At 44.3% G+C, this 27,407-nt stretch overlaps 1 protein-coding gene across 1 annotated transcript in view; it reads right to left on the reverse strand.

The window, feature by feature from the left end:
- The window catches only part of nwd1 (NACHT and WD repeat domain containing 1), a 78,828-nt gene extending 51,765 nt beyond the window's left edge, over positions 1-27,063 (reverse strand). The window contains exons 1-8 of the mRNA XM_068050071.1: positions 26,946-27,063; positions 16,807-16,892; positions 15,511-15,627; positions 15,021-15,375; positions 13,034-14,312; positions 10,372-10,575; positions 7,404-7,563; positions 2,215-2,332 (exon numbers count right to left, since the gene is read on the reverse strand). Of these exons, the coding sequence (XP_067906172.1) occupies positions 2,215-2,332; positions 7,404-7,563; positions 10,372-10,575; positions 13,034-14,312; positions 15,021-15,375; positions 15,511-15,627; positions 16,807-16,892; positions 26,946-27,063 (2,437 nt within the window). The remainder of the gene's footprint in view (positions 1-2,214; positions 2,333-7,403; positions 7,564-10,371; positions 10,576-13,033; positions 14,313-15,020; positions 15,376-15,510; positions 15,628-16,806; positions 16,893-26,945) is intronic.
- Positions 27,064-27,407: the final 344 nt, after the last annotated feature.

The raw sequence follows: 27,407 nt of genomic DNA on the forward strand, positions 1-27,407 counted from the left end.
TCAAGCACTGTAACGTTATCCTTAATCAGTACCACCACTCCTCCCCATTTTCTTCCTTTCCTATCTTTCCTGAACACCTTGTATCCAAGAATATTTAACACCTAGTCCTTCCCTTCTTTCTTCTTCATAAGTCGAGGTAATGAGTACAAAAGCAGGGAAATTATGCTGAACCTTTATAAAGCTCTGTTAAGGCCACAATTAGAGTCCCGTTCTGGTCATCACATTTTAGGAAGGATGTGTTGTTCTTGAGAGGGTCCAGAGGAGATTTACCAGAATTGTTCCAGGGATGAGGGATTTTACTTATTAGGTTAGGTTGGAGAAGCTGGGGTTATTCTCCTTGGAGCAAAGGAGATTGAAGGGAGATTTGATAGAGGTGTACAAGATTATGCCAGGTTTGGATGGGGTAGACAAAAGCTGTTCCCATTAGCTAATGGAACAAGGACTAGGTTCAAGGTTTTGAGCAAGAGGTGGAGGGGGGATGTGAGAAACAACTTTTTTAATGCAGTGACTGGTAATGACCTGGAACTTGCTACCTATGAGGGTGGTGGAAGCAGAGATGATCAGTGATTTCAGAAGGAAGTTGAATGGGCACTTAAGGGAAATAAACTTGCAGGGCTATGGGGATAGAGCAGGGGAATGGTCTGATTGGATTGTTCTACAGAGAGCCAGCATGGACACAATGGGCTTAATGGCCTCCTTCTGTGCCATTATGACTCCATGACTCGAAGAAACTTATCTTGTTACCTGGAAGTAATGGCTACTCGAACTCCAGGAGTTTTATGTTCTCATTCCATATGGTTGTTACACGAATGAGAAAATCGCCTAACACAAACAAGGTATTCTTTCTCAATTTCTGTTTCTTATTGAGCTTTTTCTATACTATTTGCATATATAATGTGTGTATTTAGAATATAGATAGATCTCTAGCTGTCTCAAAGCTCTTTATAGCCAATGTAGAACTTCTGAAGTGTAGTCACTGATGTAATGTAGGAAACACAGTAACCAATTTGCACACAGCAAGCTCCCACAAACAGCAATGAGGTAAATGACCAGGACATTAATTTTAGTGAAGTTAACTGAGGGATAAATATTGGCCAGGACACGTCCCGTCCTCTTTCTCAAATAGCACATGGGATTTTTATATCTGCCCGAGAGGAAAGACTTGGTTTAACGTCTCCTCCGAGGTACAGCACCTCTGATAATGCTGCACTCCCTCCATACTGTATGCGTGCATCAGCCTGGATTATATGCTCATGTTCCTGAAGTGGGACATGAACCCATTGTGATGTCCCCAGGACTGGAGTGAGGTGAGTTTTCAGCTGAGTTTAGTATAGGATATGAGACAAAGACTGCAGCAGCTTTTCTTTTATTTGTTTGTGGGATGTAGGTGTCACTGGTTAGGCTAGCACCATCCCTACTTGCCCTTGAACTGAGTGGCTTACTAGGCCATTCCAGAGGGCATTTAAGAGTCAATCACATTGCTGTGGGTCTGGAGGCGCATGCAGGCTAGACCCAGGTAAGGACAGCAGAGTTCTCTCCTAAAGGACATTAGTGAACCAGCTCGACCATGGTCACCATTAGACTAGATTTTAATTCCAGATTTATTAATTGAATTCAAATTTCACCATCTGCCATGGTGGGATTCAAACCCATGTTTTCAAAATATTGGCCTGGGTGCTGGATTACTAGTCCAGTGACATTACCACAATGCCACCACCTCCCTCAAAGCTGAATATACAGGCTTTCTATTTATTCTGTGTTAGTTTCACTATCTCTTGCTAGCATGTGTGTTCTACAGCAGCCTCTAGAATACACAATACACAATGAAATTGCAATTTCAAAACACTACAACGCTGCACCCATGACCTCCTTACACAGCTGAAAGTGCTACCAACTGAACCCTGGCTGAACCCATATTTGATGTTAATTGGCTATCCCTCTGGTTTACAGGACAGTCACTTATGGCCATGTGTGGTGTGAGCGGTCACCTCAGATAAATGGCTCACATTTAGAAGCCTCAGTGGGAATATGCTGACACCTTCACTCAAAGCCATGAAGATCTCCTGCAGGCGGTTCAAGCTCATGTAATGTGTCCTGAAAAAGTGGGCATTCTGCTTTACATCATTTTGCAAACTACTGAGGATCTCAGATAAATAGTGGCATCAGCCTCTCTTACACAATATTTAAATGTAGGCTGTGTAAGCTTCACCTTACCAAGAACCTCCTGTTTCAGTTCATCAATGCGCCCTGCATTCAGCAAATGATGTGGCAGTTCACTCAGCTTACGCAAGTTCACAATGTCATCCCCAAATTTCAGTGGTTGTGCAGAGACCTAGGTCAGAAAATGTTCAATCATTTCTTAACACCACACTATGACTAGATTCTGTGTGCGGCTGGGATCCCCATTCCTGATCACTGTCCAATATCCATTGCTGGGGAGGGAGTATATAAAGGAAGTTTGGGACAGAGACTAGCTCTGATGCCACTATAGTGGAATAGCGTATGAACACTCAGAATCCAAGCTCATATCCATTGGGCAAGGTAACAGAGGGTTGATATGTGCTCATGGGCCCTTAGTGCACTCAGAGTTGACAGTGCTACCAACTGAGCCGTAGCTGACCCCATGTTTGATGTTAATTGGCTAGTCCTCTGGCCCACAGGACAGGCCATGTGTGGTGTAAGTGGTCACCTCAGGTAAATGGCTCACAATTGGAAGTCCCAATGCGAATATCCTGACACCTCTATGAAAAGCCATGAAGATCTCCTGCAGGGTGGTTCAACTCGTGCAATATGTCCTGAAAAAGTGGGCATTGTGCTTTACATCATTTTGAAAACGACTGCGGATCTCAGATAAATAGTGGCATCAGTCTCAAAGAACAAAGAACAAAGGACAGTACAGCACAGGAACAGGCCATTCGGCCCTCCAAGCCTACGTCGATCTTGATGCCTGCCTAAACTAAAACCTTCTGCACTTCCGGGTCCGTATCCCTCTATTCCCATCCTATTCATGTATTTGTCAAGATGCCTCTTAAACGTCTCTATGGTACCTGCTTCCACCGCCTCCCCCGGCAACAGGTTCCAGGCACTCCCCACCCTCGCACATCCCCTCTAAACTTTGCCCCTATCACCTTAAACCTATGTCCCCTAGTAACTGACTCTTCCACCCTGGGAAAAAGCTTCTGACTATCCACTCTGTCCATGCCGCTTATAACTTTGTAAACCTCTATCATGTCGCCCCTCCACCAGTCTCGTTTACACAATGTTATCATCTCACATAGCACAAGTAAATATACTGCAAACAAAGATGCGTTTTGGGACATCCTAAGAATGCAAAAGGAATATATAGAAGTTGTTTGTTCCACAGCTTCTCTGTCAAACTCTCGCAGTCTGTGTGGCACATTCAGAATCAATTGGCACCATGATAGCATTGCTTTGTCAAATGTATCCCCGGGAACCCAGGCTTCTGAAACTAAGGAGGTGAGCTGTAAGTCTCTTCAATTACTTCACCGCAATAAATTACTTTATCTAAACCAGGAAATCTTCTTTCCCTTCATTCAATATTGCAACAATATCTTTAACAGGCAACTGAACTGGTCAACAGGGTTTGTTGAAACACAGCATCTCTGATATTGCAGCACACCTTCAGTACCACACCACCGACAGTGTAGCACTCCTCTATTGCTCCTCCGATAATGCAGCACTCCCTCAGTGCTACACCTCCGACAGTGCAGCACTCCCTCAGTACTGCTCCACCTACAGTGCAGCACTCCCTCAGTACCTCACCTCCGACAGTACAGTACTCCCTCAGTACCTCACCTCTGACAATACAGCACTCCCTCAGTACCTCACCTCCGACAGTGCAGCACTCTCGCAGTACCTCTCCTCTGACAGTGCAGCACTCCCTCAGTACCACACCTCTGACAGTGCAGCACTCTCGCAGTACCTCCCCTCTGACAGTGCAGCACTCCCTCAGTACCACACCTCTGACAGTGCAGTGCTCCCTCAGTTGTTGTCTTGTTGTCAGTCCCTTGAAATGAGGATGATATCTAAAAGGCTTCATGATTTGTGTGTCCTCAGCAGGTCAATCCTGGAGCCAGAGTTCTTTGGGCAGAGAGGACATGTGCTGCCCCGAGGAAGGGGGATTCTCATTTCAGCGTCCTGCTCTCTCTCCTTCCACTTTCATCACTTCTCCACAGCAGAGTTTATGTGGTCAGTTTCCAACGATGTTGCAGCTTGTTGGATGAGGCACTGCCACGTGGTATGATTTGTGGCAAGTTCCTCTCACACACTGAAGCCAATTTGTCCCCTTTTCAATGAGGCCTTCAGAGTGCCCTTAAAATGTTTTCTCTGTCCTCCTCGAGGTCAGGTGCCATCCATAAGTTGTGAGAAGAGGATCTGCTTTGGAAGCTGATTATTTGACTTGTAGATACAGTGTCCAGACCAGAAGAGTTGATTTCACATAACCATGGTTGCGATGTTGGAGGAATTGGCTTTAGTGAGGATGCTGGGGTTTGTTCGCCTGTCTTCCCACTTGACTTTGAGTATCCTGTGGATACACCACTGGTGGAAATTCTCCAGCGCTCGGAAGTACCTTTGGTAGGTGACCCAAGTCTCACTGCCATATAGAATAGTGGTGACAAAAACAGCCTTGTAGCTGAAACTCTTTGTCCTATGTTTGGAGATCTCCGTTGTTGAAGGCCCAGTTGTGCACTTTTGGAAGGCTGTGCTGGCACAGCTGATTCTGTGCTGGATATCCACTTCGATGGTGACCTTTATAGAAAGGTAGCTGCTGAGATCTGAGAAATGTTCAACGACTTCTAAAGGCTTCCCTTCAATATTAATAGCTGGAGATGTAGGTGCTTGTCCAGGGGAGGAGTGGTAGAAGATGTTGGTCTTGCTGATGTGGAGTGAGAGACCAACCGTTTGTATGTGGAGAGGTCAAGGGTGGTTTGAATGCCACTTGCAGTGTGAGATTCAACTGCACAACTGTCAGCATATTGTGGGCTGGATTTAATGGGCCCCCTTGAGATGGGGTCAGAGGCAGGGGGGCCCATAGAATCATGACCGGTAGCAGTGGCGGAGGGCCCATTGCCGCCCCGAAGCCAAGTGATTTTGCCAGGGGCGGGATGGGCCGACGATGGCCTTCCTGCCCAGAGGCCAATTGAGGGCCTTAAGCGCCCTAGTAACTGCCATTTAAGGGTCTCTTCCCACTGCCACTGTGATCTAACCAGCAGCAGGGATGCCTCCGCCATGCAGGGAGGATGCCTTGTAAAATGAGGTGCCCTCCCTGTGGGCTTGGAGGGGTTGTCCCTCCTTCATGGGCAATCTGTGGCCCACGGAGGACGTGCACTGAAAAAACCTCCACCTCCATGGACCTGCCACCCCTGGACTTTACACCCACCCTCTCACTCCCCTCTCACCAGGGCTTTCAGTCTGACCTCAGCATCCCCGCCTCATTTACCTGAGGTCCAAGATTCTAGTGCTGGGCCTGGGTCCAAGGCCTCTGCGGTCCTGGCAGTGGTCACTGCTAGGGGTGGCACTGCTGATACTGCTGAGCTGCCGGCCTGTGATTGACCAGCAGCTCTTGGAGGTGGGATCCCCATCTTTAAAGGGACGGGGATCCCGGCATGGGACAGACAGAAAAACAGTGGAGGATTGCTCCGGGGATGCGGTGGAGTGGCAGGAAAAGGCTGGGGCGGGGCTCCTTCTGCCTTTTTGGCCCAGTGCTGGGAGCCCTGCCACCTCCAAGTCATGGATATGCTGGAGGATCACCTTCGTCTTAGCTCTTAGTCTGTTTAGGTTAGTAAGATTCCTGTCGAGTCAAAACTCAATCATGATTCCTTGTGCATGTTGGTCACGAATGAGTTCCATGACCATGCTGAGGTAGACAGCAGAGTAGGCACAATCAAACAGCTTTGCTTGACGCTCGTCTATATAAAATAAGGCTCATTCTCCAATCCATTTCAAAGGATGGTTGCTGTCATGCCGTCATGCAGAATTTGCAGAATAGGAACAAATTTTGATGGACATCCAAGTCTCTGGAGATCTTTCCAAAGAGCTTCGCAATTGATGGAGTCAAATACCTTTCACAGATCAATAAAGGCCATGTAGAGCTCTTTGCGTTGGTCCAGATATTGTTCTTGAATCCATCAAGCAAGCAACAAGGATCATGTCTGTGGTTCCCTTGGATGGCCAGAAACTGCATTGGGTCTCTGGAAGGATGTCCTTGCTGATGAGTGAGAATCTTCCCCACAATGGGCAGAAGGGATATGCCTCTATAGTTCCCTCAGTTCCACACATCCAACATTGCAACACTCTCTCAGTACTGCACCTCTGATAGCGCAGCTCTTCGACAGTGCAACACGCCCTCAGTATTGCTCCTCCAACAGTGCAACACTCCGTCAGTACTACACTGGAGTGTAAGCTTGAATTATATGTTCAAATTCTGTAGTAGGGTTTGAACCCACAATCTTCTAAATGAGAGGCAGGAATGCTACTAACTGAGCCTAGCTGACAGATAGGCTGAATGTTTCCAATGCCTTGTGCCACTGGCAGGACCTGACACACAGCATGCAGCTATTGAAACTTGCGGGTGAAGTGCACATTTGTCCATCCACCAATACCTATGCATATGTACTTTTCTGATCAGCCATCCACCCCACACGAGACCTCCAGGACCCCAGGGTGCAGGATCTGGTGAACCTTGGAGCCAGAGCCACTCAACTATCACTACAAGTTTGGGATGTTTAGGTTTGAATTGATAAAAGAAAATAGGAAATAAGACTTGCAGTTCTATTGCGCCTTTCATGATCTCAGGATGTCTGAAGCGCTTTGCAACCAATGGAATACTTTTGAACTATTGCCACTGTGAAATGTAGGAAACGCGGCAGACAACTTGTACACAGCAAGCTCCCACACACAACAATGTGATAACGATGGGATAAAGGTTGAGGGATAAATATTAGCCAGACAACCTGGGGGAACACCCCGTTCTTCTTGAAGCAGAGTCCTGAGATCTGTACGTCCGCTTGAGAGGCAGACAGGGCCTCAATTTAACAATCTTAATCTAAGAAACAGCACCTCTGACAGTGCAGCACTTCTGACAGCACAGCACTCTCGCAGTACTACACTGGAGCATCAACCTGGATTATGGCCACTGGAGTGGAATTTAAACCCTCACCCTTCTGACTCAAAGGGAAGAGTGTTATCCACTGTGCCACTATTGGGGCCTGCAATATTTGGGGTAAGCTGAGAGCTAGCCTTGATTGACTCAGAGGTGAGCACACTATCCACTGAATGTATCCTCAAATTGTCATTGAAAAATTATATTCAAGGATATTGCTCTCTGTCTAGATGCCTATTTAACACTCAGTGTGGAGTTGTGTAGTCTGACTGAACAGTACCTTCCTGTCTGCAACCAGTGTCTCCTTCAGTAGTGGAAGTGCGATGGTCTTTCTCTTCCCCTGACTCCATGTTCCCTTGAAAAAATCTGCCAGCACTGAGTGACGTTTGATTTTTTCCTCTGTTGGAAGATACAGTTCGTGCACAACCTCCATGAATTGCCTGAAATGAGCACAGGAAGCATTTTGTTTCTCTGGCTCTTGGCTGACAGACTGTGGTTAAATTTCAAATTATTGAGAAATTCACATAAGTACAGATTCTGCTTCAACACAAAAGAAAAATACTGTGAATTCATCATTCTGTCATGCACACCTCCTCCAGACACATCTTTTGTTTCTTTGTTTCTTTACTTGTCCCATTACCACTCCCTTTGGCCCTACACCACCAACTCTTTTGCCATTTAATGTCTCCTGCCCTCACAGACCCTTTTGTTCTTTTTCCAACCCCTCCCCCCTTTCACTTGCTGAAGACCTGTTATATTTTTAACTTTTCCCAGTTCTGACAAAAGGTCATTGACCTGAAACGTTAGCTCTGTTTCCCTCTCCACAGGTGCTGCCAGACCTGCTGAGTATTTCCAGAATTTTCTTTGTTTATTACAGATTCTGCTTGCCTGAAATGGAGAGCACATTCTCTTATCCCAGGGACAGAGCTCCAGACTGAAACACTCAAGATTCAGTCACAGGTGGGCTTCTGCTGCTTGGCCACTTAGAACCACCCTACTGCTTAGGGGATTGGCTCTACGTGGTTATCCAGAGGTGAGTGGGGAGAAATTCCAGCTGGCCCCAACCTACCTCACCTCCAGTTGTGCGTCAGCCCTGCTCAAGGCCTGAGTTACCAAGTTACATAGAGAGTCCTGAGTTCCACTCACCTATCGCCAGTGTGCAGCCAACTTGATCCTGCTTACCTCAAGCAAGGACAATCATTCCTAGATGTGCAGATAAGGGTCAGTAGAGGAAGACGAGCTGATTAGTATTTCTATGGGCTCTGCTCTATTCACCCTGTAAAACAACTGGGTGATGGAATCCCTATCAAACACTCCTTTAAACAGCTGAAAGGTGTGTTTGCGTGGAACAGAGAGGTTTTCACATTGATACCGCTGGTAACAATATAGATTCTGGAGCTAGGGACTAACCATCGCATATCTAGAGTTCACATCAATGCGCCCACGTATGTCCAACGCTCCGGTTTTCAGGCTGATATATCAATGGGAAAATTGTTCTCTAGGCTCAGAATACATAACACTGTACGCAATTTGATCCTGCAGACTTTCCCGCTCCGAATCGGAGATCAGGACAGGGCCTTGAGAAATTGACCCACTAGCCTCATCTGTTTATCACTGGCAAGCTGTGGACACAAGTCACAGCCCCAGAGACTGCTTGGGTGTGGGGGTTGGAGGGCAGCAGGATTAGCTGGCTCAGATACTAGTCGAGGTCCTCGGGAAAGTCCTAGTGTGGGAAGGAGGCAATGGCAGGGAAGGGGGTGCTGGCGGGCAGTGACTAGAAGCTCCCCCGCGAATTTAATGTGGAGCCGGGTGAGTTTTCTTGTTCCTCGTAGCTTCACAATAAAGATTAGAGATACAGCACCGAAACAGGCCCTTCGGCCCACCGAGTCTGTGCTGAACATCAACCACCCATTTATACTAATCCTACACTAATCCCATATTCCTACCACATCCCCACCTGTCCCTATATTTCCCTACCACCTACCTATACTAGTGACAATTTATAATGGCCAATTAACCTATCAACCTGCAAGTCTTTTGGCTTGTGGGAGGAAACCGGAGCACCCGGAGAAAACCCACGCAGACACAGGGAGAACTTGCAAACTCCACACAGGCAGTACCCGGAATCGAACCCGGGTCCCTGGAGCTGTGAGGCTGCGGTGCTAACCACTGCGCCACTGTGCCGCCCTAAAGTAAATCAAAAGTGTAAAACTTAGCTTTCCAGTGGTCCATTTAAAACCTGCTGGTTTGGTTGCCAAGCCCTCAAGATTACTGATGGCAGCAAGCAGAGTGCAGGTCAAGGTGAAAAGGACCTGATGCCTGCTTCAGGCATTTGCAGTGGATGCCCATGGAGGAACTTTTACTAATATTGTGGGTGGCACACTTCTGGCATGGAATGGATGCACGAATACTGCCTGCCATATTGGACCCTTCAGCCGCCTGTTTTACACCTCTAAAGGCGCAATTGAAATTCTAGGCCTTTATCTTTTAATGGCGATAGCATGGTTTTTAAATGGGGAGACATTAATTTCATGACTGTATCCCCCTCAACACTGTAAAATCTGATTCTTACCATCCATTACATTTCAGAGGGTTGTGTGAATATGGTAGCTAAAGTAGCACAGTGCATTGAGGGATTTATCTATTGAATGTTCAAAATGATTGAAAGATTTGATATAATAGATAGAGAGAAACTATTTCCTCTGGTGGGGGAGTCCGGAACAAGGGGGCATAACCTTAAAATCAGAACTAGGCTTTTCAGGGGTAAAATAAGGAAACATTTTTCGTACAAAGGGTAGTGGAAATCTGCAACGCTCTTTCCCCCAAAAAGCTGTGGATTCTCGGGGTCAAATGGAGCTTTCAGGACCCATATGGATGGATTGAAGTTGGGCAAGTGTTTTAAGGGATTTGCATCAAAGGTGGGTAAATGGAGCTGTGGTACAGATCCACTATGATCTGATTGAATGGTGGAACAGGTTTGACGGGTTGTTCCTGTGTCCTTACTCATGAGTTTCATTGTAGGACAGTAAGATGTCCCTTCCACAACTGCGCCGCTGTGCCGCCCTTAGCTTTGATTTTTATACTCAAACCCTAGTGGGGGACTTGAACGCACAACCTTCTAATTCACAGGTAAGAGTGTTACTGACTGAGCCACAGCTGGCACCTAAGGAAGGAAGTTTTAACAGTAAGGTGCAGAAGAATTGTTGCAGCGAGGACACTGATTCATGATGGAGACTCTAAACAGTTACCGGTGGTAAAGGCCAAGGACCGGGAAACCATCAGCCTGTCTCTCTACCAGGTATTCTCCAATGTCATATTGAAGCCGTGTCCACAGTAAGGGGGGGAGGCGGATGATGTCTTTGTTCGGAGGTGACCAATATTGGTAGATGTCACCAAGCACCTCATCATCCAATGACAGGATCTCCTTCAGCTCAGCCTCTGATAGTCCATTCCTGCAATATCAACATACTGTACTGTAATAAAACAATACTCTGGACTGTAATGAAACAATATACTGTGCTGTAACAGGACAATACACTGGACTGTAACGAAACAATATACTGTGCTGTAACAGGACAATACACTGGACTGTAACGAAACAATATACTGTGCTGTAACAGGACAATACACTGGACTGTAACAAAACAATATACTGTGCTGTAACAGGACAATACACGGGACTGTAATGAAACTATTCATTACATTATAATGAATCTACACTCTATGGCAATGATACAGTAATGAAGCCATACATTTTACTGCTGCCCCTTGGCAACACAAACACAGCGACAATTTCCACATGTATGCTGACGACAACCACCACCTCCCTTGACCCCTCCACTGTCTAACTGCTTGTCAGACATCCAGTACTGGATGAGCAGAAATTTCTTCCAACTAAATTTTCAGAAAACCACAGCCATAGTCTTTGGTCCCCACCACAAACTCTGTTCCCTTGCCACTGACTCCATCCCTCTCCCTGGCAACAGTCTGAGGCTAAGCCAGACAGTTCGAAAACTTGGTGTCATATTTGACCCTGACATGAGATTCCGATATTAGCACCACAATTAAAAGTGTCTATTTCCACCTCTGTAACATCACCCGATTCTGCCTATCTCAGCTTATCTGCAGCTGAAAACCTCATCCATGCCTGTGTTACCTCGAGAGTTGACAATTCCAAAACACTCCTGGCTGGTCTCCCACATTTCTACCCTCCATGAACTTGAGGTCATCCAAAGCTTTTCTGTCCTAATTTGCACCAAGTCCCATTCACCCACCCCCCCTATGTTCACCTGACCTACATTGATTGCCAGTTAAGCGACACTTCAATTTTAAAATTCTCATCCTTGTTTTCAAACCCCTGCAGGGCCTTACCCTTCCCTACCGCTGTAATCTCCGCTAGGCCCCCAACTCTCCAAGATATTGGTGCTCCTCTAATTCCGATCTCTTGAGTATCCCTAATTTTAATCACTCCACCATTGGCAGCCGTGCCTTCAGCTGCCTCAACCCTAAGCTCTGAAATTCCCTCCCTCAATCTCTCCACCTCTCTAACTCGCTTTCCTCCTTTAAGATGGTTCTAAAACTTACCTCAATGATCAAGCTTTTGGTCATTTGCCCTAATATCACCTTATTTGGCTCAATGTCAAATTTTGCTTCATAAGGCTCCTGTGAAATGCCTTAGTATGTTTTAAAGGCCTGCTACTCACCCGAACCCGACGGGATCCGACGACATGTGTCAGGTTTGGGTCGGGTCGGGTCACTCTTCCGGGTCCAGCTTTTGGGCTTGGGTGGGGTCAGGCCAGGTCCAGGTCGGACACACACAGTACACCACAGACTCTGAGTCTGTGCAGTGAGCGAGTGAGCGTCTCTATGATGCCATCGCGCTCATGCTGCAGCAGTGCAGCTTCCTTCCATTCCATTCATCGAAATGTGCTAAGTACAGTGAGTGCACTATGGACAGGCTCGGGTTGGGTCGGGGTCGGGTCCGGCGTGTGTCTGGTCGGGTGCAAGAAAAAATGGAAGGACGCGGGCCGGGTTGGGCTCAGGTCTGATGTGGTTCTGTCGGGTTCGGGGCGGAGTTTTTTTCCCAGACCCGAACAGGCCTTTGGGATGTTTCACTATGCTAAAGGTGCTATATAAAAGCAGGCTGTTTTTGCTGTAATTATACACTGTACACTGTAATGAAACAATATGACCAGCTAATCTCTTTTTGGGGTGTTGGTTGAGAGATAAACATTTGCAAGGATATCAGGGAGAACTCCCCTGTTTCTCAGGTAGTGCTGTCGAATAATTTATGTCCATCTGAGACGGCAGACGGGGCCTCGGTTTAACGTCTCATCCAAAAGATGGCAGCACCAATAGTGCAGCAGTCAACCTGGATTATGTGCTCAAGTTCTGGAGTGGGGCTTAAGCCCATGACCTCCTGACTCAGAGGTGAGAGTGTGACCACTGAGACAAGACTGTGATTGCTACTTGCAGCGCAGGAGTTCAGGAATGGGGGTCAGATTTTCTGTCCATTGTGGTGAGACAGCACTGTGGGATTGGCTGACCAAGTTCTCAAATCCCGGTTTGAATTGTCGGTACTTGGGGGAAATTTCATAAACTCTTTCCTAACGGAATTGGGCCCCACCGTCAGGTCAGTGCAGATACACGGAGAATAAAGCTGACCATGAATTTCCCCATTTAGCACTCCCAGATCAGGTCTGACACAGTTTGGGTGCAGAGAAAAGCTGACCTCTTCTCTGCAGTAAGAATTTCCTTTACTCCGACACCTACTGAACCAACGTGAATCACTGGGAATTTCCTCAGGACTTCTCCCACTCCATCGTCAGAAGTTCTGCGGAAGTTCCATTACAGTCGAACTAACTGGTTCTAGTGACCTTGGTCTTGCAAATGGAATGGAGTAGGACAAACCTTGAGCAGGCGATATATCCCAGAGCGTGTGATACAAAAACCTTGCCATGCTTCCTCTCTAGGCGTGCGTACAAGAAGCGCACGGCCTCCCGTGTGCCTTTCGCTACGTACAGCTCAGAAGCTGGGATGTATGAGTTCCATCTCTTGGCTTCATCGAAAGACAACTTGAGCATGAGTGGTTGTCCACACTGCCTGAAGCTCTCCAAAATGAGCTCTTGCTGTTCCTCAGTGAGCTTTCTCCTCACCGTCATCAACAGCATAGCAATCACCTGTTGGCCGTGTTCACAGGATAGTGGTTCTACCTGGAAGTAGCACTCTTGGCTTGGCATGGCTTCTTGTAGGACGTTTAAGATGTTGCATTCCTCAGGTAAGGTTGAGACAATAAGGTGGATTTTTGGGGGACATTCCTTTGGCAGCCAATGGAGCCTGTGAGCTCCGTCATTGGAAGACAATTGGTCCAGAGAGTCAAAAATGAGGACGAGGGCCTCCTTGTTCTTCTTGGACACTGCACTCAGAAGGCTGTGAAAAAATCGGACCAGCTCATTGTAGGAGTTAACAACATGGGTCAAAGGAGGTTTTAATTTGAAGGCCAAGCACACTTGGAAGCAGACACTTTTCAGCACAGTGTGAATTTCTGAGCTCTGAGGTGATGTACCCAGTAGCCTGGTAACTACTACAGTGCCTTTACCAAGACTTTTCCTGACATCCTCGGCAAGTTTTGACATGACTGCTGTCTTCCCAGTCCCTGAAGGACCATACACAACCAACGGCCTGTGGGTGCACTTGTTCTTCAATCCAATACTTTGGCAAATGTTGGTGAGGAGCTGGGCTCGCCCACAGAAGATGCTGCGTTTCTTCTGGCAGAGAGCCATGTGGTGAGATAATTCTTCAAACAGCCAGTCCATCTCATCCTGGGCTTCTTGCTGATCCGTGATCCTTCTGAGAACCTGCTGTTTCATGTCATCAATAAAGTTCTGGCACAGGTTATTGAGGTATTCCCTGTGAGCTTCGCTTTGTATATCCAATACTTCACTTGACCATTGCACTTGGTGCACGTGGAGGTTCTTTGAATATTTGGTGACAATTTGGGTCTTTAAGCCAGTGAGAAGCTCCTGAGCCTCAGTGTCGATGCTCCCATCATTTGTAACGTCGATAAATTTGTGAAATTGTTGCTTGTCATAGTGATCCTGGATGTTGGGAACATCTCGGATGAAGATGGAAGAGTACACATCCCCTTCTCTTCTTTCCCGAAGACCCTGGTCAATCTCAAACTCAGTGACTGTAAGACAAAGGACAATGTGACCATTACAAGGACAGCAGCCTTTTGTAGGACAGAGCAATGCTGGAAAGCAGCAATCATTTAACGGCAGAATCGGTGAGACCCGGAGAATACAGCCCCAATTTCACTCAGGCCACCCAGCGTGAGCAGGGTGGGAGCAAAGATAAAATAGCGGCTGGCAGATTCCCAAAACGTTTCTGCCCAATGCCATTTTTCTTCCTAGAAAACTCATATGGGAGTGCAGTGCACACAGGCAGGCACGCAGGGGATCACTTTAGATTCCAATGCCACAAACCCTCTTTGACTTTATCACGATGTCCACGAGTCACCAAACCTGGCAGTTTGGCAAGAGGCCACAGAAAAGCCAGAGAGGCCAAGATAAGTCAACAGCTTGGATTTATGTGAAGATTCCTCATTCAATGAGATTATGGCTGACCTGTATTTTTACTCTATGTAGTACAGCTCAGTCTGTAGTCAGAACGGTCAGTAATACAGTTACTGAAGAACAACATATTTAACTCTGGGCATCAATCCAGTCACCAGGAGCTGGAACCCTGGCTGACATTCTTTCTTTTCCTTTTTAAGGCAAAGAGCACTATTGGTGTCCAGAATCAGCTAACAGCACAATCTGGCCTGTGTGGCAGAGGGCGTGAGTGCCTTTAACCAGTAGGCCATGTGGCGAGCAGTCCAGAGCCCTCTGCAGCTTACCTGATTTAAAGTACTTGTGTTTTGCCTCTTTTTTGATTCGGCCCTCCTCCTCTGCCTGCGTAGCTGCTGTTCGAAGTAGATCTGCGATCTGCTGCTGCAGCTCAGACCAGGTGTGCACTGCCTTCTCGTGTTGCTCCCGGTTCCCTGGGTTTTTGTCACTGTAATGTGGCAGGTGTGTGGTGATTGGTTGAAGGATATACACAGGAGGAACAGCATTCTCATCTTTCCAGAACCAATCCAGAAGCACTTTAGAGGATGTGGAATCTGAAGAGTGCTTCAACAGTAACTCCTCAAATTCCTTTTCTTCTATTACACGGGGGATAGGTCGATATCCATAGCGATTGCCAACAAGAGCCTGCCAGTTTCAGATAAGCACTGTGATTATTGCATAGGTGAAGGACCATAGTCAATGTGATCAAAATAAAATAACTACAAAAACTGAAGGGAGGGGAGGAGAACAATGAAAAATAAAGGAAAAAAGACAACTTACTATAAACGTAGGCCCCAGTGACATCCTTTGACAGGATTCAATCTCTCTCAGGCACAGTTCTGTGCTCATGTGATCAGCTGTCAATGTATTTGGTACACCCCAACGCATGTCCACTACCTGAAAGAGGGCAATGGACAAACAAGGTTACCACGTGTTCCTGCATTAACAATGGGGTCGTGGGGTGGGGGGAATCTTTAACCCCCAAGAATGGGTGGGTAGTTAAAATAACTGATTTTTGGATAACGATCACAACCGAGCTTCAACACACCTACTTTCAGGTTTAACAAAGGCATGTTTGGAAGTTGGGGCCCTAACCAGTGTAGGTAGTTATTGCAGCAACTAATGTACTTAGGAGATGTGGTCTTCTTAAATTGAATTTCACTGACCTTTACATTTACCAACTTTAGCAAATGTTTCCCAGAGCTCAGGAAACCTGATAGTTGAAGGGGGGCTGAGAATGGCTGAATGCAGCATGTTAAATATCTTTCCAGAACTGCTTGTGGGCCAGGATGAGCAGGAGTGATTCCCAAAGGCGTCCCCTGCCGCCAGACCCCTGTCCCACACCCATCGCCCCCACATCAACCTGCCCACACTACTCTAAAACTAACACATGATGGGAGTCTCCCAATAGGCTGAACCCCTCTCCTCAATATTCGACCTCCAATATCCAACATCCCCCTTATCGTCCACTCCTAATCCCCACCATGTCCAACTCATCTCTGCTTGGCTCCCAACTATATTTTCTCTGTGTCACACTCCCTCCCTGCTACAATCCCTCCCTGTTACACTAATTTCCTGTCACACTAATTTCCTGTCACACTATTTTCCTGTCACACTCCCTCTCTGTCCCACTGTCTCTGTCACACTCCCTCCCCTGTTACATTCCGTCTCCCTCACAATCCCTCCCTGCCACGCTCCCTCTTTGTCATACTCCCACTGTCACATTCTTCTTTGTCACACTCCCTCTCCCGTCACACTCCCTTTCTGTCACACTCCCGCTCCCTCACACACCCTCTCCCTCACACTCCTTCCTCTGCCACATGCCACTACACTTACTCTCTGTCATGCTTCCTCGCACTCCCTCCCTGTAATTCTTCCAGTCAACTCTCCCGTCACACTCCCTCCTCTGTCACACTCCCTATTACAGTCCCTCCCTCCCACATTCCCTCTCTGTCCTACTCCATTCCTGTCACACTCTCCTGTCATTGGAATGGTTAAATTAGCACCCTAGTTTCATTCCAGAAAGAAAGTTGACCTTTATTTATTGTCCCTAAGCTGATAGATGGTCTGACTCACCTCGAAGACCAGGCCCAATTTCTGACAGAAAGCCTGTACCTCTGGATAGGCCTTGTCCAGGAGAACATCGCGTTCCATGTTCATATCTGGAAAACATGGGAAGAGCTGGTCACTGTGGGAATTCTGATTCTGGGCAGCAGGACAGGATGAGGAGGGTTGCTCTGCTGAGCGAGCTCTGCTATTGATCTGAGGAAGCTGAGCTCCAGCTGGACCCTGGTCATTGCTCCTGACCCCTGACCTGTACTACCTCCACAGGCCAGTGTACTTGGCCCGCATGTAATGCCTCGTGGGCTTGATGAGATCTTACAAAAACTCTATCCAAAGAGGAAAAAGGAATTTTAAAAACGAGGAGCAGAACTCCTTATTTCTGCTTAGTGACACTGGTTTATAATGACACAGGTATTGTACCAGACAACCTATAGTGTATTATCATGCTGCTAAGGTGCAATACTAGCATGTCCTTTTAAGGCTAAAAAAAACTCTGATTGCTGTAAGTAGGCACATCCTGAGGTCAACTTGAGATAAATTGGGAAAGGATAATTTTTTACCAAATTCCTGGATGAAAGTCATAAGAACCACTTGTTACGGTCAAGTGAGGAGGGAGTCGAAGGGTTTCCCTCTCTTTGTTTGACCACAACAGGTTTAATTCTTTCTTCAAGTGGATGTACTGGCCAATTCAGTCAGTGTTTGATTACTTACTTGCTATGATCGTAACAAGAACCAATCGGACAGGTTTTCTTGAGTTAACACAGGAAGAGGTTAACTTTATTGTACCTAAACCGAACTAATAAAATAATGAACAACGTGCCAACTTCCACTCTCACACACACACACTAGAGGTTTACACACACACAAATAGGTTACAGAGTGAGAAAAGGTAGATTGGTTGAATTAGAGTCCATAAAAAAGGTATACAGTCTATGGATTTGGTGATTTGGCTGACTTCTAGCTGAATTCAGTGGTCCTGAGGCTTTTAGTTTGAAGAGGTAGATGTGGATGATTTCCTCCAACAGGGTTTCGGATTGTATTGGGAGTATGCAAAGGTGGTCAGTCAACAAGCAGGATTTGAAAGCTTTCAAGCTGGAATGGAGAGAGAGAGAGGGACCCGCACTTAAGGTCTACACATGTCTGATTCCAGTTGCTTCTCTTCTGCTGCAGAGAAAACACCAGCTTAAAACCACATGGGGAGGGGCATGTCACACGACCGTCACTCAGTGATTCAAACATAGCAGTTAGCAGTACTTCTTCTTGCTAAAAGAAAGAGAACAAACAGTTCCCTTAAACCTCCTGGATCTTGGGTCTTGCTAGGGAATTAGCAGACATTTCATCTCCCTTCTCACAGCATTGCAGTGAAGGATACAGTGTTGCAAACTAGGTGACCATCCTAAGCTTTTCATTTTTAAACGTCTCTTGAAAAATAAATTCAGATCTCCAGTCAGTGGATTAAAGAAAATTATCATTCAACAAAGCCATTGGAGTAGCACAGTAGTAAATCACTGGCTTTTTTCTCATATAATAAAAGTAAAATACTGCGGATGCTGGAAATCTGAAATAAAAGCAGAAAGTGCTGGAAATAAACAACAGGTCTGGCAGCATCTGTGGAGAGAGAAACAGAGGAAACAGAGAGAAACATCTGATGAAAGGTCAAGAACCTGAAACGCTGACTCTCTCTCTCTCCACAGATGCTGCCAGACCTGCTGAGTATTTCCAGCACTTTCTGTTTTTATATTGGCTTTTTTCTCACTTTTACTATTACACTTTTTATACATTGAGGGGTGACAGATGACCCTGGAGATAAAACATATATAAAGACCAGCAGATCTCCTGTAGCTTTAAGAATGACAGTGGTGACTGTGTCAGGAATCCTATAAGTTTTACGACAGTTAGTTCTCCTCTGAACTTTGCACACTTGTTCTTCCTAGGCTGTAAGTTGTCCTATTCTCCCCTCCTCTCTTGACATCAACACTATTGTCCTGTTCTCATTCACTCTTTCCCAAATTTTCCAAACTGTGAGGCATGTCTTCCTCAGTCTTTCATTCTTTATACAATCTACAGGCTTTTAGTACCCAAGTTCAGTGTTACCTTATTTTTCCTGATCACTCTGTTCCTCTTTCCAGCTTAATGGTCCCTATTATGAATACCTCTTTCTGTGGCTCAGTGCTCTCCTGTTTTACTGTGCTGAAGGCACTCTATAAATGCAAGCTGTTGTTTTTCAATTTGCAATCATGGGAAATGATTCAACGACCGGGGCCACTGAGGAGGGAGTTCTCAAGCTTCTGCAGCACTGGGGTGGCAAAGGAATTAGGGAGCACTGGGAATACAGTCTAGGGGTTCATGAGCATTGGGAAGAAACCTGATGATAAGAAAGCAATGACCTATTGCATATGAGTCTCCCTGTTATGAAACTGAGCCATAACACAACAACTTACCTGAAACATTTTGAGCGCTGGGAAATATGTAACTAGATAGTGGGGCTGTGAAAGAACAACCAAAATTCCAAATTTCTATAGATTCTGGAGCAGTTCGTGCAGATTGGATGGCAGCAAAGGTAACCCCACTATTTCAGAAAGGAGGGAGAGAGAAATTGGAGAACTACAGACTTGTTAGCCTGACATCGGTAATAGGGAAAATGTTAGAAACTATTTATAAAGGATATGATAACTGGACACTTAGAAAATAATGGTAGGATTGGGCAGAGTCAACATGGATTTATGAAAGGCAAATCATGTTTGACAAACCTGTTGGAGTTTTTTGAGGATGTAACTAGCAGAATAGATAAAGGAGAACCAATGGCTGTAGTGTATTTGGATTTTCAGAAGGCTTTCAATAAGGTCCTACACAGGAGGCTAGGAAGCAAAAGTAGAGCACATGGGATTGGGGATAATATACTGGCATGGTCTGAGATTTGGTTAACGGACAGAAAGCAGCGAATAGGAATAAATGCGTCATTCACAAATTGGCAGGCTGTGACTACTGGGATACCAGAAGGATCAGTGCTTGGGCCCCAGCTGTTCACAATCTATATTAATGATTTGGACCTTATGTAATATTTCCAAGTTTGCTGATGACACAAAACTAGTTGGGAATGTGAGTTGTGAGGAGGAGGCAAAGAGAGTTCAATGGGATTTAGGCAGGCTAAATGAGTGGACAAGAACATGGCAGATGGAATATAATGTGGAAAAATGTGAAGTTATCCACTTTGGTAGAAAAACAGAACTGCTGAGTACTTCTTAAATGCTGAGAGATTGGGAAGTGTTGATGTTCAAAGCGACTTGGGTGTCCTTATTCATGAGTCACTGAAAACTAACATGCAGGTGCAGCAAGCAATGAGGAAGGCAAATGGTATGTTCGCCTTTACTGCAAGAGGATTTGAGTACAGGAGTAAAGAAGTCTTGTTGCAATTGTGTAAAGTCTTGATGAGACAGCACCTGGAGTATTGTGTGCAATTTTGGTCACCTTACCTAAGGAAGGATATACTTGTCATAGAGGGAGTAAAACAACGGTTCACCAGACTGATCCCTGGGATGGCGGAATTGTCCTATGAAGAGAGATTGAGGAGACTGGGCATATATTCTCGAGAGTTTATAAGAATGAGAGGTGATCTCATTGAGGCATACAAAATTCTTACAGTGCTCGACAGGTTAAATGCAGGAAGGATATTTCCCCTGGCTGGAGGGTCTAGAACTGGGGGACACAGTCTCAGAATAAGGGGTAGGCCATTTAGGACTGAGATGAGGAGGAATTTCTTCACTCAGAGGGTGGTAAATCTGTGGAATTCTCTACCCCAGAGATGGATAGTTTTCTAGATATTAAAAATATCAAGCGATATGGGGATAGCGCGGGAAATGGGGTTGAAGTAGAAGATCAGCCATGATCTGGCTGAATGGCAGAACAGGCTCGATAGGCCGAATGGCCTACTTCTGTTCTTATTTCCAATGTTCCTTCTGATTCAGAGGTGAGATCACTACCACTGAGCCATGGCTGGTTAGGGTTAATAACTAGGTGGATTTCCTAATGGGAGCCAAACAGGATAGCTTCAATGTTGAGTTGTGGATGACTCAGCAGAGACCAGAAAGATGCCAGGTTCTGTGCTAAATCAGCTGATATCATCCAGGCTTGGGTAGGACTGTTACAATTAACCATGGTACCTTTGGGTCACCAATGCTGGGGAAGCAGCATTGGGTCACTGTGCAGTGACCCCTGCCAGAAGCAGATGTTTGAGTACACTCAGTGAGGAGAGAATCAGGCTTGGCTGTGAAAGGAAGTAAGAAGGTAAAGCATGTGCTATGTATTGTAATAAATAACAACAGCTGGTAGAGCGAGATGAAGGAAATATTCTGAGCCGCAGTCTCTAACCCCAGCAGGTAACTCTTTTAGATTCTTGCCTGGTCATCACTGTCAGTTTCTATCCCTCAGTATGCACTGTAATTACATCCATCAAGTATAGCATGCACTTCACAGTTACTTCTTGTCACACTTTGCCCACCACACCTGTTATTAAAAAATACCTCCCCCTTCCCCACAACAACTCTCCGCACCTGGAGCAACAGGACAGGAGATCTGTCCACCAATTTTACAGGTTCCACAGAACAAAACTACTAAAAGTGAAGGTAATATTGTTAATATTGGCAGGTGTTCCCAGGATGTACCTCCACACCAATTTTCTCGCCATCTCACTTCACTCTGCTACCTCGCACTATGTGGCCTGTGTTGGAATATAGGTATAATGGGCTTAATTAGGTAGACTTTAGATATAATTAATATATTATACCTTTTAGAATTAAATATTGAATAAATGGTCAGTTTTCAAGTCTCACTGAAATTCCCCTTTAAGAAGGTAGAGTTAGAAATTTTCAAGATGCCTGTTACGAACCAGAAACAACTTTTCAAGTTGGGAAATCCATTTTAGTGTCTCTGTTGTCAGGGACTTGGAAGGTAAACACACACATTGAAATATCCTGAGTAACATCGGTAAGAGGTAGCAATAAACTTAATTAGTTTATGGGTTTGTTGATGCAGACAGAGCGGCTCAAAAGGTTGCTTTAAGGTACCATAAAAAAGGCAATTATAGATAATTAAACTATAAATGGAACAGTGCTTGCAGGAGCAAGAGGTCAAGTAAACACAATTATGAATATTTTGACCAGATAAATGCTCACAACTTGAAGAACAGCGGATTTCCAGTAAAACATTGAGTAGAGAGTTAGTTAATGATACTACCAAATATGGATCTTGAAAGCAAGAAAAACACACACACAAAAAGGTAACACCTCTATCCTAAGAGGTCATATGACACCTTAGAAAGAGTACAAACATGGGGCTTTTTGAAGCAAAAATTAGAAGTGTTGAATTCTTAAACAGTATTTCTCATCCTGTGTCTTACTCGGGGAATTTAAGGTAAAAGTTCACATTAAATTTTAATGGATATTCCAAGATATTTTGCTGTAACATTAGCAAGGTTAAACTTTTGGATTCTATGTTATAAATAAGATTATGTGTTACATCTCTTAGTAATATTTGATATTGTGATATACATATCCACTTAGAAGTATATTGCATATTAAATTCTTTAATAAATATATAAACGTTAATAAATTGTCTCATGTAGTATTCTGTATACAACTACAAGGACCCCCTCTCTGTGTCTCTTTAAGTGGAGAGATACGTATTGAAAAGAGTTTCCCAGGCCCTTATAATATCTGGGATATTTATGACTTAGCCATAATTATTAAAAATAGGCTATCTAAAAGATGGTAATATTCTCTGTTGGTTTTCTTTCTTTGATGGAAAGCTAGTTCAATTCTTTGGACCCAAATAACTTTCTATAAGAATTTGTCAGGTTTGAACTTAATTAAAGGAGATTCATAGGGATGTACTCCTGATTTGGTTTAGTCCCTATAAGGGGTTAAAGTCATAAATCACTTTAGTTGGCGCCTAAAAATGTGGTCTTGTTGTTAACAGAATCCAATACTTATACATTAGTTTTCAATATTTTAGATTTGTAAGTACAGAAGGAATGTTTTCTGTCAGTGGTATTAAGACCCCAATTTATGAATTTAGGGACGGCAAACTCTTGATCACGGTTTGTGGATCTTAAATCAGAACTCCCTCATTCTGTTTTTGAGGTTTTGAAATTTCCTTTAAAATTCACTTTAAATCCTAGTTGAGATTAGATCCTGACACAATTAAGTGTGCTGAAGCTGTAGCATTACGGTATGCTTTAGAAAAGGCAGACCCTATTAAGCCCACGTTGATTTGTACAGATAGTGACTATTGTAAAGTGTCTTACAATCAAGACTTTGTGTTCTGGAGCAGACAGGCTTTACCAAACATAAAGGTAAATCCATAAAACAGAAATCATTTTGGAAAGATATTCTCCATTTGCAAAAGGAGAAACATAATTGTCAAGTAATTCATGTACCCGGGCATACCACTGGTTCAGTACATTCAAAGGGCAACAGTCTTGCCGATGGACAGGCAAAACATTCAGTCTGCATGACACCCCCTCGAGAGGGGCCTGTCATAGTTAATGTAATCACTAGGGCAGAACAGGCAGTTAATCAGGATGAGGAACTGATTCAGCTATTAGACTCGACGAAAGAGAATCCAAAAGACTATCTATCAAAGTACTTCTATTCAGAGACAGCGACTGGTATTGTACTGGTTCAGTTGCCCAAGGGTGTCCGGGAGGTATACCTGAGTCACAAATGAGAACAGCTTGTAAAAGAAGCTCACAAAGGTATGGATCAGGCACATAGTGGTGCCTGAACAACATTCTGCAAATTGACTCCTTTATATTGGTGGACAGGCATGCTTAAAGCTTGTAAAGCATATGTAGCAAATTGTGAGCCATGTAATTTGATCAACAAATCATCACTTGTTGGCTCCTGTGAAGCCTAATAAATCAATAGAGACATTTTTTGTTGATTTCATTGGACCACTTCCCCCATCAATGGGGTATGAACATGTTCTCGTTTGTGTTGACGGCTGCACTTCTTTCTGCTGACTGGTCCCTGCAAAAACTGTTTCGGAAACCGCACTTGTCAGTGCTATTACTGACATTACTAATATAGCTGCTGCACCCAAAATCCTACACTCTGATCAAGGTGGAGCCTTTGCTTCCAAGGTTTCAAAGACTATTGTGTGCAAAGGGGGATTGGGTTAGAGCACAGCACACCACATCATCCACAGACAGCTGGACTGGTGACGTAAAAACCAGGAAGTAAGAAACCTATTGACCAAGCTGTTGAGAATCAGAGGGAATAAGTGGGCTGCCGTCATTCCGGAGGTACAGTTATCACTAAATAATGTGCCCATATGTACATCAGGGGCAGTGTTCCCTAGAACACTGTATTATTTAATGAATGGTGTTGAAATGCATACACCATTTACTCAGTTCTTTTATTGCTTCTACACTTTCTGACTCCTTGACCCGACAGCAACAATTAAATTTGAAATAAGAAATAACAGATCAAATTCATGAAATTGATCAGGGGATCAGAGAGAAGAATAGACAAAAACAGGTAACTAACAAAGCTGTAACCGGGGAGTGGGTTCAGGAGAGAAAGTTTGAACAGAAACCTGGTTTGCAACCGAAGTGGAAGAAACCTGTTCAAATATATTCCGTTATTAATGAAAGAACTCTTAAAATATTTGCTAACCAGCCGAATGGCAAGCACTCTTTTAAAATTGTCTCTGCAGACAACCTGAAGAGGTGTCCTGAAGGGAATAGGCATGGAGGAACAGTACACTATCTTTCAGGATCCAGCCTGGAGAATGGCATCGGGAACAGCACTAATCTAATTGCAACCAACTGTGTCAGTAACTGTTCCTCCCCCATGCAGGACCTCACAGTGCCTCAAAGGTTGGTTTCACAGGGAACCACACTCATCGCAACGAGTGATAGTCAAGTCACAATGATGGAAGAAGAAAACACTGTGGGACAGGAATGAAGCACGCAGACTCTCGGTGATGGGACTTGCTCTCGCGTAAAGCAAGGATAAAGGTACTGGTGGAATCTTTGTTACAGGTCTTCTGGCTGCAGGCAGTGCATTTGAGCTGCCAGGGATGTCTTACAGCTTAAACACCTCACACTATGCGATTTCTTGCAGAGAAGCAGAAATAGAACATTTTACTGCATTTGCCCTGTGTGACATTTGGAGGGGAGATAATGCATGTGATGTCTTAATTCATCATAACATTGGAAGAGTGCGATGGGGGTACTGAGGAAAACATGGCGGAATGGCTCTTCTTTGTATCGCCACGTTAGCTTCTAATGGAAAGTTCACCTGTTATAAAGATAATCAGGTTCTGAATAACACTTCTATCCAGGTGACCTCAGACTTCCCTGATGTTAAGCTCTTTTCATTTTATTCCTGTTATGAGGACGTTGGCTGGAATGTGACTGAAAATAGACTAAAGCACATTTTAATTTATCTCAACAGGACTTTATTAGTTCAAGATCAAGTGGCAGCTATGGATCTTCTCTACCTCATCACATGGTTTCATTGATTGATCATTGGTGTTTGACATGTCGAGATGCAGTCACCTTATTGAACATTTTGCGACCTCAGATCATGGACGCTTTGCATAGTTTTATTCTGAAATTTGTGATAGAATTAAAAGATTTATTTTTGGAAAATCTAGATGATCCATGTAAAAACACAGACTATGATTGTTGTCAATGTAGTTTTTTGCATTATTGCACTGCTTCACAAAATAGGTTATGACACTTTATTGAATGTTTATATTTTAGGCATTTTAAACAATGTATTTTTGTTGTTCGTCTTTATAGGGGTCAAGAAGGGGGTGTGATGGAATATATGTATAATAGGCTTAATTAGGTAGAATTTAGATACAGTTAATATATTATACCTTTTAGAATTAAAAATTGAATAAATTGTCAGATTTCAAGACTCACTGAAATTCCCCTTGAAGAACATAGAGCTAAAAAATTTCAAGGTGCCTGTTATGAACCAGAAACAACTTTTCAAGTTGGGAAATCCATTTCAGTGTCTCTGCTGCCAAGGACTTGGAAGATAAACACACACATTGAAATATCCTGAGTAACATCAGTAAGAGGTAGCAATAAACTTAATTACTTTATGGGGTTGTTGATACAGACAGATCGGCTCAAAAGGTTGCTTTAAGGTACCATAAAAAAGGCAATTATAGATAATTAAACAATAAATGAAATAGTGCTTGCAGGAACAAGAGGTCAAGTAAAAACAATTATGAATATTTTGACCAGATAAATGCTCACAACTTCAAGAACAGGAGATTTCCAGTAAAACATTAAGTAGAGAGTTAGTTAATGCTACTACCAAATATGGATCTTGAAAGCAAGAAAAACACACACAGAAAGGTAACACCTATATCCCTAAGAGGTCATATGACACCTTAGAAACAGTACAAACATGGGGCTATTTGAAGCAAAGTGTTCAATTCCTTAAACAGTACTTCTCATCCTATGTCCTACTCGGGGAATTTAAAGTAAAAGTTCACATTAAATTTTGATGAATATTCTAAGATATTTTGCTGTAACATTAGCAAGGTTAAACTTTTGGATTCTATGTTATAAATATGATTATGTGCTACATCTCTTAGTAATATTTGATATTATGGTGTACTTATCCACTTAGAGGTGTATTGCATGTTAAATTCTTTAATAAATATATAAACGTTAATAAATTGTTCAATTCTTTGGACCCAAATAAGTTTCTATAAGAATTTGTCTGGCTTGAACTTAATTAAAGGAGATTCATAGGGATGTACTCCTGATTTGGTTTAGTCCCTATAAGGGGTTAAAGTCATAAATCACTTCAGGCCTACATTGTGACTGACAGGAGGATATTCTCCTATGGAGGCAGCACAGCTGAGCATAATCTTGTCTTCAGCTGGGATCCACACATTTCCCACTGTCTAGTGATGGGAAGCGGCGATTTTGCCTCTCTCCCTATTCCCAAAAGTGAACCCAAATGATCATTCCCCACTGTGGCTATAGCTTTCACTTAGCTAAATTGGCACAGACCAGGTATCGAACCTTGGCGCCTCGTGGTCTCCTTTGCTCAGTACTGCCCCAGTGGGCCTATACTCTCGACTTCATATAAAGCATGACAGAGAGCTGTTGTGAAATGAACCTGCGAAAGTGGAGCTGATGAACACCCGGACCACATTAGACTGGTCCACTGGGAGGTTGGTGGGCTCCCCCCGGAGTAGAGCATGTCGATGATCAGCGCACAACATCCTAGCCTTCATCCTGTCGAGAGACAACTTGACACGTTAGGCTGTCCTGTCAATCCTTCACTAGCCGTGTAGATTTTGTTCTGGTCTGTTTGAACAGTAAAAAAAGATATAGTGTTAAATGCAAATTAATTCTTTCATTCCTTCATTCTGTCTATTTTGCAACCAACAATGTTCCTTCCCTTCTTCCCATCTGTCTGAGAGTCTGTCTCTGCTCTTTTCTCTTGGCCTTTTTCGTCTTCTCAGTCTCCTTCCAAAAAAAAGTATGTGCTTTGACTCCATTTCCAACTCCAATTGTGTTTAGTACTTTAATCACTATCTGCTCATGGTGTGCCTCAATCAATTTAACTGTAGAACTT

The sequence above is a fragment of the Heterodontus francisci genome, chromosome 18, assembly GCF_036365525.1.
Source record: "Heterodontus francisci isolate sHetFra1 chromosome 18, sHetFra1.hap1, whole genome shotgun sequence".
Lineage (NCBI taxonomy): Eukaryota > Metazoa > Chordata > Chondrichthyes > Heterodontiformes > Heterodontidae > Heterodontus > Heterodontus francisci.